Raw genomic sequence first — 12,619 nt, forward strand, 5'->3', positions numbered from 1 at the left:
CTTTTTTTTTTTTTTTAGTGGAAATAGGTGTTTATTATGTTGGCCAGGATGGTCTTGAACTCCTGACCTCAGGTGGTCCTCCTGCCTTGGTCTCCCAGAATACCAAGATTACAGGTGTAAGCCACCACACCCGGCCCCTTTGCCCATTTTTAATGGTGGTATTTGACTTTTTATTGTTACGTTGTAAGCGTTCTTTATTCTGTCTGGGTAGAAGGCCCTTATCATATGTAAGATTTGCAAATATTCTCTCCATTACTTGAGGAGGCCAAGGCAGGAGCATTGCCTTTTCACTATTAGTGTCCTTTGTTGCACAAACGTGCTCGTGATTAATGTGCTTCCATCTGGGTTTTGCTTCTGTGACCTGTGCTTTCGGCGTTCTGTCCAGGAAACCTTGCCTTTCCAAATCCTCGTACTTTCTTCTAGAGTATAGAAGACAGTACTTTCTTCTGCAGCTATAGATCGTACCCTCAGGTCTTTGTTCCATGTCTCGTTAGTTTTTGGACACGATGTAAGGTAAGCGGCCAGCTTCCCTCTTCTGCACGTGGCTACCGAATCTTCCCAGCACCACGTGTTGGAAACGGTTTCCGCGTGAGTGGTCCCAGCGCCCTCGAGATCACGTGACCGCATACGTGAGGGTCATTTGACTTCATTTCCTGCAACTTTGCTGACTTCAATAGTTTGAGCCGATTTTTTTGCATGGAATTTTCAGGATGTGGAAAGTTTTTAAACAAAACCTGACCTAAGGCCCTTCCTGTTGATCTTCTACAATTCTGTGACTCCATCCACAGCCGGGAGTTTCATCTTGCATCTGGGGCTTTCACAGCCCACCGGAGCCAGAGTGGCCAAAGGCCACATGACGAGCCCTGTGCTTCCGTCTGTGTGGTGCACACGCACAATCCCTGGCTGACTGGTCAGAGGATGGCACTGAGACCAAGTGTGCTGACCCCCGTGGGCACTGGGAGATGCCATTCCCACCCAAGCCTGGCTGACTGGACGTCCGTGTTCTGGATGTCCTCACTCATCCTGTCGCTCTCCTTATGGGTCCCCACTTGGAGAAACTGAGGACTGGCCCTGCTCCACTGCCTCAGTGGAGGAAAACGGGAGATGCCTCAGCAACCAGTGATTCTGTGGACTTAGAGGGGCCCCTGGGTTTGCCCAGACCCCCGTCGCTTTGCCGGGAAGCAGGTGTGGTCCCCGTTTTCCTCCTTTGTTCAGGGACTGTTTCTTGGGCCGGACTGTGCACGGGGCACGGGGAAGACCCAGACCCAGCTGACTGCGTCCTCACTGAGCTGCTGGAGCCGGGAAGGATGGGACTGCTTCCTCCCTTCCACCCGTAAACACCGACCCTGTCACTGAGCTGGGTGACAGGTATTTGTCTGAACAGGGATCCGCAGTTGGAGGGCAGCAGATAGGTGCACTTTAAAAATCATTTTTGCCGTTTGAAAATGAGATTGGCTTTGAGCCCCGAGCTCCTCCATAGGCTTGTCTAAAATTAGAACCCCACTGGCAAGGCAATCTTTGTCAGGGGCCTACGGCTTGCACCAGGGAAGCAGGGAAATGTCAGCAGTACTTTTGCTGTGTCAATTTTGAGTTTTTTAAGAGGCCTGGGCAAATGAGAACTTAGAGCAAATTTGCGCGGTTTCCAAAGCTTTAAGAGTCTAGCCCCTTGGCGGCCATGTGATTAAAGTGTCAGGTTTATAAGGAGCTGCTCCTGCGGTTGGGAGAGCGGCCTCTGCCCTCCTTCCTACAGGCGCATCCCAGTAGGAGCTGGACAGGGCGGGCCTGTCTGCTGTCTGGGGTCCTGCAATCTGCTGAGCTCGCCCTATTCCTTTTGTGAGCTCTGTGGTCCCAGGGCTGAGCACTCAGGCCTTCCCTTGGGAGCCAGTGGGTTCAGGCATTTGCCTGAAGATGAGGACGCAGACTCCAGATGCTGGGTGAGGACATGGCACACACCCGAACCAAGTGTGCCAGGAAAATCACGTCTCCTGCACAAAGAGCACCCCCCCCCTCCACGATCCTGTGGCCTCCATGTGGCCGAGTGCTAGCCCCGTGTGCAGGTGTGAGGGACATACCCTCCTAAGGACACCTGCTGTCCTCCACAGAGCCTCGTGTGCCCAGGCCCGCTCAGTGCCTCTGGGAGCCTCTGTGTCTGCTCAGCCCGCAGATTTTATGGACAGCATTTCCACCATTGCATGGGCCGTGGAGGGATGAGATGAAACGGCCCATGAGCATGTGATAATCAGCACTCATTTCCGCAGGGTCTGGGGTCACTGTGTCTTTCACAGTCAGATATCCACAGCCCCACAGGACTTTCTCTCCTGCCTTCCACGACATCTGCTGCGCGGTGCTGAGCCTTTCACCCTCACCTGGAAGGCCCATCCCACTCTGCCTACTGGCCTGCTCTGGCGTCCCGGGGAGGGGGTCTTGCTTTCCAGCACCTTCCCCACCCAGAACATGGTTGTGCTTACAGTCAAGCCAATTCCTGACGGGCAGAGGCTATGGCTATCTTCAGAGTCCTGTGCCAGGCCGGGGCTGACTGTATGGTGGTGATGGGCTCCTCGGACAACGAGCTTGGCGCCTGGCTGTCCCCTTCCCTGATGCCTCTGTCCCCACCTAGCGCAGCCAGGGTGATGTCCCCTGCACCATGCTGCTGCCTGCCCCCTGCTCCTCGCAGACCTGTCTCAGAGCTTCTGAAACTGATAAAGCCGGGCTTCCAACCCTGTCTTACAGACAAGGAACGGGGCCATAAGGAGGGTGAGACACCGGCCCCAGGTCCCTGCTGTGGACTAAATGGTGAGCCCCAAAACATGGGTCTATATCCTAACTCGCCAGAACCCGTGAATGTGGCCTTATTTGGAAATGGGACCTCTGCAGGTGTAGTTAACGTCAGGGTCTCCAGATGAGAGACAGGGAGGGTCCTAAATCCAGTGACAAGTGTACTTAGAAGACCTAGAGACACAGAGGGAAGGCTGTGAGGGCTGAGGCAGAGACAGCAGCGGTGCACCACAGGCCGAGGACACCTGGAGGGCCCGGGAAGTGGAAGGGTCCTCTCCAGCACCTGCAGATGCAGCGGGGCTCGCCCGCACGGTGATTTTGGATTTTGAGCCTCCGGAACTGAGAGTTTCCTGCTATCGTTTTCAGCCACCAGCTGTGGTCATAGGCTGTGACAGACAGGAGGCTAACCCAGTCCCGTGGAAGAGCTGAGGTCTGCAGACAGCAAACCTGCCATCTCCCACTCCCAAAGGCGACCCCTTCCTTCTCCTTAAAGAATTCCAAAGCAGCTGGAGGGAGCTCTCCTTGGAAGACCCCATTTCTTGGTGGCAGTCCAGCTGCGACCCCAGGCCAGCTGATAGTCACGGTGAAGCAGGAGCTGTCCACCAGGAGGCGGCGGCCAGGGCCTGGCCCTCAACCATCCTGCCTGGCCATATCTAAGCCACGACCTTGTCCCCCAGGTCCGGGCCATGCGGCTGTCCTTTGTCGGGGAGCTGGGCTGGGAGCTTCACATTCCGAAGGCGTCCTGTGTGCCTGTGTACCGGGCTGTGATGGCTGCCGGTGCCAAGCATGGCCTCATCAATGCAGGGTACCGTGCCATCGACTCCCTGAGCATCGAGAAAGGTGAGTGCAGGGTCTGGACAGCCCAGGGAGGTGGGCGGGGGTGACGCTCAAGACACCTGGAGGCCAAGAAGCTGTGTGCCTTCCCTATGTTGTCACCTGGCTTTTTTCTTCCCACACTGTGACTTCCTCCCCACTACCCCAGCACCTGGCAGCTTCCATTTCCCAAACCCTCTTGCTTCCCAGGGTCTTCACACAGGGCCCCAGGGATGGTGTTGGGATCAGTGACATCTGCACATACCTGGACTCGGAGCTGAGGCACTGCCTGGCACCTGGGGGGCAGGGCCAGGCTGGGTAGGAATTGGGCGCCTTGGTTTTCCTGAGAGCTGTGAAGAATGGCCCAGGGCAGCAGGTGCTATGGCCTCTGGAGGAAGCCCAGACTCTTGCCCAGGGCGAGGATGGAGGCTCAGAGTGGGCATCAGGCAGCTCCCCTGGGTGTTGGACACCCAGCTTGGGCGTCAGGCAGCTCCCCCTTCATGAGCCCCTCCCTGATACCCCCACCTGAGGGTGCAGAGGGCTGCAATGCTGACGGGCAGTCTGCTGGGGGGCTTGCCCCAGGGAACCTTCTGGCATTGGGGCTGCCCCTGCCTCCTCCTGGGTTGCCCGGGTGGCTAAGCAGCTCTGAGGGTGTAGGTGGGGGGCTGCAGGGTGGGCTTGGGCAGCATCCTCATGCACCTCCTAAAGGGCTTATCCCGCTCAAGGTGGCACCGACCCCATGGTTTCCCTTCCCGCAGGCTACCGGCACTGGCACGCGGACCTGAGGCCGGACGACAGCCCCCTGGAGGCAGGCCTGGCCTTCACCTGCAGGCTGAAGTCGCCCGTGCCCTTCCTGGGACGGGAGGCACTGGAGCAGCAGCGGGCCGCGGGCCTCCGCCGACGCCTGGTGTGCTTCACCGTGGAGGAGTGAGTGCCCCGCTGCCCCATGCCTGCCCGGAAGCAACTGCCCATAGCCAGGGCAGGCAGGCGCTGCTCGGTCCCCCAGTCTAAGGCCCCTGGTACTGACGCTTCCCATGTGTCAGCCATGCTCTTCCAGAACGCACCTGACAGCCCAGTGCAGACAAGAAAATCAAGGCCAAAGAGAGAGGCCATCTTGCCAGCCGCTCTCATGCTGTTAAAGGCAGACCTGAGCTGACCCTGGGCGCTGGACAGGCTGTCGCGTAAGAGGCAGAGCCCAACAGGCACCCAGGGAGAAGCATAAAATTGCACGTGGTGGGGACCCCTCCCAGGCCATCAGGGCGTGTGGGGACGCAGGGAAGGCTCCATGCTCTTCAAATGAAGGTCTCAAGAGAGACAGGCGCAGCCCAGCCCAGCCCACCCCTCTGTGGTGGGTCTAGGCTGAGGGTCTTGGGAGAGTGAACCCAGGGAACCTGGCCTCTGGTCACTGTGCCACCACCTCTCACCCTCTTCCGGTTCAGTCCTCCCCACAGCCCTTCAATGCAGAGAGAGGGGCTTGGCTGGGGCCGCCATCCCCACTTACAAATAGAGACCACGCAGTACCAAGGGGCAGGGACTCATGCCCAATCACCTGGCAGAGGCGGAAGGGGAGACCCTGCCTGAGGACCCCCTGACCCCCTGCTCTCTCCATGGAGAGTGGCTTTGAGCATGCTGCTGGCAGCCTGGTGCGTGGGCTCCCTGGGCCCCTGGGAGAGTTTAGATTCCAGGAACCTGAGTCCCAGCTGGGTTGCAGGGTGGTCTGAGATCAGGCCCTGCTCCCAGTCTCTCCTGTGGCACTGGCGGTGGTCCGAGGTGCAGGTCTCTGGGGAAGTGGGCAGCTTTAGGCTCTGTGGACATGGAGCTGACAGCCAGCCAGAAACACTGCCACTTCTCCCAGATTTCTGGAGCCTTCATAAGGAGTGTCAGAGTGATGAGGGTAGGGGCAGGGAAGATGAGCAGAGCGCTGTTGTTACTGTCTTGCGGCTTCTCCCGGGGTGCCTGCGGGCTCTGCCTCTCTAGTCACAATGCGTCCGGCGCCCGGGATCGGCTCAGCTCCGGGAGAGGAGGCCCCTTGCACGGGGCAGCGTCCCTGGGCCCTTTCTGCCTGCTTGGCCCCGACCTTCTGACCCTCCATGAAGCACGTGAGGACTCGGGGACCTCACGTAGAGGACGAGAAGTAGGGCAAAACCAAAGATATTTACAAAACCTCCTTCCAGCCTCGCCCTAATCCGATTGACAAGTGGGACCCAAACAGTGACTCCAGCCTGTGGATGCAGGAGGCGACCTCAGCCTCAACCCGGCCCTTCTAGGCAGTGACCCTTTGCACAGCTGCAGCCGCGATCACCTGTCACCCAGAAGTCTGCAGACTGGCCGGAGTGTTACCAGTTAGCCCTGGGTGCTGGCCTTTCTGTGATTTTAGCTTACTTTTTAATCTGTTTCCTGCTTTCAATTTTTAAAAATTGTACAGTGAGCATTCCTATATCACAGGCAGTAAAGTCACGTGAATAAAGTATGTATTGTGCTGCGAAAAAAAACAAACCCAGCTGGGCACACTGGCCCATGCCTGTAATCCCAGCCCTTTGGGATGCCAAGATGGGCAGATCACTTGAGGTCAGGAGTTCGAAACCAGCCTGGCCAACATGATGAAACCCCGTCTCTACTAAAAATGCAAAGATTAGCCGGGCGTGGTGGTGCGTGCCTGCAGTCCCAGCTACTCCAGAGGCTGAAGCGGGAGAATCGCTTGAACCTGGGAGGTGGAGGTTGCAGTGAGCCGAGATCGCGCCACTGCACTGAAAAAAAAAAAAAAAAAAAAAAAAAAGAACCAGAGTAGAGCAAGCCACCATCGTGTTTCACGTTTGAACCATTCAGAAGATCAGCGGAAGGAAATCGGAAGCAGGGCCTCTCCCAAATATATGGGGCTCACTTCTGCAAACAGCAAAGTCCACTCCTGGGTTTGATGTTTTCTATTCATTCATTTTACTCACTCGAAGCCTGAGCCCAGATGTCCAGCCAGGTACTGGGCTGGCTCTGGGGACCAGCAGGGTCCTAGCAGGCCAGCCCTATCTGCGTGGAGCCATGGATGGGTGGGCACCCTGCAGCCCTCCATTCTCCTCCAGGCCACCGTGGACGTGTACCTACCCTGTGGTTTCTGGGTCCCAGCTTTCTCTACTGCTTCTTCCAGCAAAGTACCCATGTTCGGCCTGGAGGCCATCTGGAGGAACGGCCAAGTGGTGGGCCACGTCCGGAGGGCCGACTTTGGGTTTGCCATCGACAAGACCATTGCCTATGGTTACATCCGCGACCCCAGCGGCGGGCTGGTGAGTTCCCCTCTCTGGCCTTGCTGAGGCTAGCGCTGATCCCTCCCCAGCTCCAAACCAGCTCCCTGCACCACGGCCTGAGTGTGCTGGGCACAGGGAGGAAGTACAGGTGGGGCCCAGAGGAGGAGGAGGGAAGAGAAAGAAGAATGGAGGGAGGAAGGAGGGGAGGAAGCTGGAGGAAGGAGGGGGAGGGAAAAGGGAGGGAGAGGGAGGAGGGGGGGAAGGAGAAGGAGAGGAAGAGGCCTCAGCAGGTGGAGGACTCCCCAGTTCTCTGTTTTCTTTCTGGAAGAATCTGACTTGGTGGTTCCAGGCTTCCCTTGGTTAGAAGGAAGTGCCAGCTGGCCAGCCTGGCTCCTGACACCAGAGACCCAAACCTTAAGCCACCCATGGCTCACCCTTTGCCTGGGGTGCAGGGGTGGCCCCCAGGGTGACCAGAGACTTGGAGACCCGTGTTTCTACCCTCCTCTCTTTTCTCACCCGGACACCCCTGACCGCAGGCAACCCCACGCCCACCAGGTGACCCTGGCCACTGTCTGCAGGAGGCAGGAGCCGGCTGGAAAGAACAGGGTGGCCAGGAGTGGTAGGGCAGGCGGCGGGCAGCCTCCTCAGGAGGGGAAGGGGTGGTCTGTACCTCTTCTTCCCATCTTTTTGACCCTTGGAAGTGGAGGTGCCAGTGAGCAGGGTCACGTCTCTCCACGGGAGATGATCTGACATTTGGCCCAAGCCCCAATGAGGCCGGGAGGTGCTGGCTTGGCTCCAGAGCCTTCCAGGCTGAGCCCCTGACGGACACATGGAGGGAGTCAGGGAGGGAGGGAGCACTTGGGAGAAGTCAGGAGGAGGGGCAGCCTGGAGACAGACCAGCCTTAGCAGGAGCTGCAGGGATGTGCAGGCTCAGCTCGCAGGCCCAAGGGGGCACTGCCAGGCATTGGGCAAGGCCATGGTCCTGTGGAGCCATGGAGAGGTGGCAGCCCATGAGACTGAGTCCCGCAGTGGAGCTGGGAGGCTCAGGACACAGTCGATGCCACCAGCCGTTGGGACCTGCCCTTTACTTGCTTTGTGACCTTGACAAGGATCCTCTCTTGGGGCCTTGATTTCCTCATCTATGAAATGTGGACAGACACCCATCTACCATGCAGGGTCATCGTACAGGCCACTGCCCAGACTGGGGTCCTCTTCGTAAACGGGGATTGTGATGGCGTGGCTGGACAGCAGGCAGGACCTCCTGACCCGGCCCAGGGGTCCAGCCGAAGCGGAGTTTATGGGCTCCATGCCAGGGTGGGCTGGGGAGTGCAGGCCCTTTCTTCAAGGAACAATAATGCTTGCCTCTCTCCCGAGTCAGGGATGGGTCCCTCACCAACGTGACCAGGGCAGCCCAGGTTACGTGGCATCCAGACGGACAGCCAGGGGCCTGGGGGGAACCACCCGCTGTGGCCGGAGCCGCCAGTGCACCTCTCCCACCCCCTCTGTCAGGGGTGCCCAGAGTGTTTGCACTGTGGAAACAGGCAGATGCCACAGTCACGCCCGCTCCACCCCAGAGCTGGCTGTTAAACGTTTTCTAGCACCCCAGGGGGTAACAGGTTTCTTCCCAAGACAGGGAAACCTGCTCTGGTGGGAAAGGCTCGAGGTGGGGAAGGAGCTCCAGCCTCGTGGGTATTTGTCAGCAAAGCCAGGTGCCCGCTGTGAGTTGCGCCTGCCTGTGGACGTTTGAAGGCCACAAGCTTCCTGTGCTGCCTGCCTGTGGGCGCAGCCCAGAGCTTCCCGACCTGCAGGTTCACACTCGGCTCAGGAACGCTGCTCCTCAAGCTCCTGTCACAGAAACAGCTCAGTTTGTTGTTGTTTTTTTTTAATCCAGTCCTGAGCTGCCAGGAACAAGGAACCCTCTGACTCCCAGAGCAGAGCCCGAGACTCCCTCCTGTGGCCCTGGCCTTGGCCTTAATTGCTGTACAGGGAGAACAGCATCTCTGAGCGGCCCAGCCTGCCCTCCTTATAGCGGCCGTGGCAGAGAGGAGGGCAGGCGGGCTGGTGCCGTGATATCCAGCCCGGTGTCGCCAGCTGCACCAGGCTGGACATCACGCCCTCCTTGCGCCTAAGATTACCTGCAGCTGGGGCTGACTGGTTCCCATGGGCTTGCTGGGGGGCCAGGCCAGGGCGTGGGATGGGGAGCACACAGAGGCCAAACTGTCTAGAAGGCTGTTCCAGCCGCCCCTGCCCCCAGGGATGCGAACCGTACTGGCCGCCAACCGCGGCCCTGCTCCAGCCGCTGTGCTTGCCCGGGTCTGGGAAAGCCGCTGTGTTTCTGCTGTTTCCCAGGCACCTGGAATCGCTGGGGCAGGTGTGCTGTCCTGTGTAAGTCATGTTGGCTGCCAGACCTGGGCTCTGCCGGACCCCAGATGCCCGCGTCCAACTCAAGGTCACGTGGACAGGAGCTGCACCTGCTCTGGGGCGATGGCCAGGTTCAGGAAGGATCCTCTGGCTCAGGAATGAGTTCGCTGGCGGGGCAGGCAGCAAGGCCAAGACCCCCTCCTCCAGAGATGCAGGTGAGCCACGCACCCACCCGACCACCAGTGACCCTCATCCCCACCTCTGCTTTTAGGTCTCACCGGACTTTGTGAAGAGCGGGGACTACATGCTGGAGAGAATGGGGGTGACCTACGCTGCCCAGGCTCACCTGAAGTCTCCCTTCGACCCCGACAACAAGAGGGTGAAGGGAATCTACTGAGGGCCCAGCCCCCATGCCCCATCCTATGTCCTCCAGCTATGCCACAGGTCCCAAATGGCCATGGACCCTGAACCCATCCAGAACTTGGGCCCTCCCTGTCCCTAGTCTAGGCCTAGTCCTTCTAAAACCCCCAAAACCAGATATGGACAGAGACCAAGATGGCCCATCCTGGGGTCACGGACCAGAAGGTGCCAATCCACCCCAATCCTCCCGGAAATCAAGCCTGAAACTGGCTTGGGCTCAGGGACCACAGCTTATAACCCTCTTCAGGCTTCTAGAAGGTGCTTAGTAAATACTTGGTAAGCCCTATGTGAAAACAGGCAGGCAAACAGGCTTCATCTTTTACTGAGAGCTCCACTGATCCTCGGTGGGCTTCCCTTGGCCAAAGAGCGTGAGGCTGTGTCTGGGTCGGGAAAGAGCGGTGACCAGCTGGCACTGTCTGCCGTGACGCACTTGGAGACCCGGGACCAAGGTGGTTCTGCAGGATGGTGCCTCTCAGATCACAGGTCCGAATGGGAGCTGGCAAGCTCTTCTTACCTTGTTTGACCTCCCTGTTCTTCAGGGGCCAAAGCCTCCTGAGAGTCGGCAGCCTGGGAACGAACAGAGGAGCCGAAGCAGGGGGTGGGTGCGGCCTCAGATTGGTGCCCTCCTCACCCATGCAGAAGTGCTAGCTCCGCCTCGGTTTCCCCTTGAGCCTCTCACTCACCAGGCCCAGGCAGGAGTGTGCTGCGGGGTAAGAGCATAGGTGGAGTCCCCGTGTCCAGGTGACCTTTGTCTTTGCTGTGGATTCGGATGCAGCTCCCGCCCACACCTTCCTCCTCGCCCAGCCCCTGTGGGAGGACCCTGCCTTCGGCTCTGTCCTGCACGCTGCCTTGAGAGCAGGTGGCTCCTCTGCCCACCCTCTCTTCCCCCCGTAACTGCCTGTGTGTCACAAGTAGCTCTGCGTCTCCTGCCTGGGAGGGGCGTCCATCGCTGCCCGTCGCACATGCTCAGCCCCCTCCCTCGTCCCCCCGAGCCTGGGTTCAGATCAGGCCCGTCACAGCTGCCCTGCGCATTCTTGCCTGGCGTGCCCTGCAATCTGGGAAGAGCAGGTGGCAGATGCTTGGGGGACATTGTGGAGCCGGCGTCCCACAGAGCCACACAGGCAGCCAGCGGCGATCTGGGTGCAGCCATCCTGGCAGGCCCCAGCCACCTCTGGACGCTCCCGCACCTCGTGGCCCACTGTGGACTGAGCTCCAGCAAAGCTGTGGGCAGACGCTGGGGTTACAGATGGCTGTGAAAGGCGGGTTTGGCCCCCTAAGTCTGGGGAGGGGGTTGCGGCTGGAGAGCAGAGTGGGGGCCTCTGGCTTTCATACGCCTCAGGCCGAAGGAACACCTGCAGCCTCCCCTCGCTCACAGGAGGGCCTGGCTCCTGGATGAGGTGACTTTTCGGAGAGGAGGGAGCCAGCTCCCCAGATGGCCTGGCCTGCTTCCTCCCGGCCTGCGGTTTGGCCACAGACCCCTGGACTGGGCCGGTGACCACATCCATCTCACGGCCTGTCCTTGGGGGAAGGCTAAGGACGAGGGGAGGTCAGAGCCCAGGTCCCACTCCAAATCGTATCTCATGGCCGCAGCAGGGGGACGCGTGCGACGGCACCCCTCCCTTCCTGTGTGTGCTTCCTCCACCCCCGAGGAGAGAAAGCCAGCGCCTTGGGGAGGCACTGGGCATTGATGTGAGCACAGCCTCCACGACTCGCCTCCCAAGCTCACCACCTGCGGGCTCCATCCGTGGGCTGCAAGAGGTCCCGGCCGTGCCATGGCTCCCAAACGCGCCGCCCAGGGTCCACATCAGAAGACCCACCTCCCCAGACCCAGAGCCAGGTCTTCCTGACCTCAACTCTAAAACAACCTGGTTCAGAGCTATTTTTAAAGATTTTTTTCTGGAAATACTGATGCCATGATGCTCACTGTGGCTGAGTACTGCCTCTCAGGAACTCCCAGCAAACTGTTTGAAACACGTCTACGCTGTGGCAGGCAGAGCTCTGTACCTCGCTGTGCAGTGAAACAGCCTCAGGCATGTGAAAGGTGGGGGTGTGACCGGGACACAGAACATTCTGTCACTTTTTTTTTTTTTTGAGACACAGTTACTCTGTTGCCCAGGCTGGAGTGCAGTGGTGCCATCTCCACCTCCCAGGTTCAAGTGATGCTTCTGCCTTAGCCTCCCAAGTAGCTGGGATTACAGGCGCCCACCAGCACAGCCTGGCTAATTTTTATATTTTTAGTAGAGACAAGTTTTACCATATTGGCCAGGCTGCTCTGGAACTACTGACCTCAGGTCATCTGCCTGCCTTGGCCTCCCAAAATGCTGGGATTACAGGCATGAGCCACCATGCCCAGCCCTAATTTTTGTGTTTTTTTTGTGGAAACAGGGTTTCGCTGTGTTGGCCAGGCTGGTTTTGAACTCCTGGGCTCAAGTAATCCTCCTGCCTCTGCCTCCCAAAGTGCTGGGATTACAGGCATGAAGCACAGCCCCCGGCCTTGTATCATAATTAATTTAAAATTAATCGCAATCGAAAGTAGCCACCTGAGGCTAGTGGCCACCAGACAGCACAGTGCTGGAGCGCTCTGGGACCCGCTTGGGCAGGCACCCTTTTGCTGACTGGAACCTGGGGTCCAGAGCCGCTCCACCTCTCAATGACGATGGACGTGAGCATTCTTCACCCCACCGCTTGGACAACCTCACAGGTGGTGGGTTGTGCCACCCTAGCAGTCCCCGCCCCCTGGGAGGCTGGAGAACCCTCTCCTCAGTGGGCAGATGGGGAGACCCAAGCCCAGAATGGGAAAGTAACTAACTCAGGGTCACACAGCAGTGGTAAGAACAGTGACTTGGGCTCCTGGACTCGCACCCCAATAATTCAGAAGATGGGTGAGCCCAGAGAGTCCCTTTGGCGTGGAGCATGTGGGTCATTTCCAGGTAATAAAGCTCTTCCCCTAAGCCTCCAAACAGAGAACTTATTTTAGACAAAATCCCCCACAAGGGTTCTGGGGATATCCCCGT

At 58.6% G+C, this 12,619-nt stretch overlaps 1 protein-coding gene across 5 annotated transcripts in view; it reads left to right on the forward strand.

Annotated features, from left to right (window-relative positions):
* The window catches only part of SARDH (sarcosine dehydrogenase), a 71,994-nt gene extending 62,083 nt beyond the window's left edge, over positions 1-9,911 (forward strand). For all 5 annotated transcript variants that reach the window (XM_074394542.1, XM_074394541.1, XM_039461462.2 and 2 more), the window contains 4 exons: positions 3,453-3,615; positions 4,347-4,515; positions 6,728-6,863; positions 9,457-9,911. In XM_074394542.1, coding sequence (XP_074250643.1) covers positions 3,453-3,615; positions 4,347-4,515; positions 6,728-6,863; positions 9,457-9,582 — 594 coding nt within the window. In that variant the 3' untranslated portion in view covers positions 9,583-9,911. The remainder of the gene's footprint in view (positions 1-3,452; positions 3,616-4,346; positions 4,516-6,727; positions 6,864-9,456) is intronic.
* Positions 9,912-12,619: the final 2,708 nt, after the last annotated feature.

This window comes from Saimiri boliviensis, chromosome 2 (assembly GCF_048565385.1).
Source record: "Saimiri boliviensis isolate mSaiBol1 chromosome 2, mSaiBol1.pri, whole genome shotgun sequence".
In the NCBI taxonomy this organism is placed as follows: Eukaryota; Metazoa; Chordata; class Mammalia; order Primates; family Cebidae; genus Saimiri; species Saimiri boliviensis.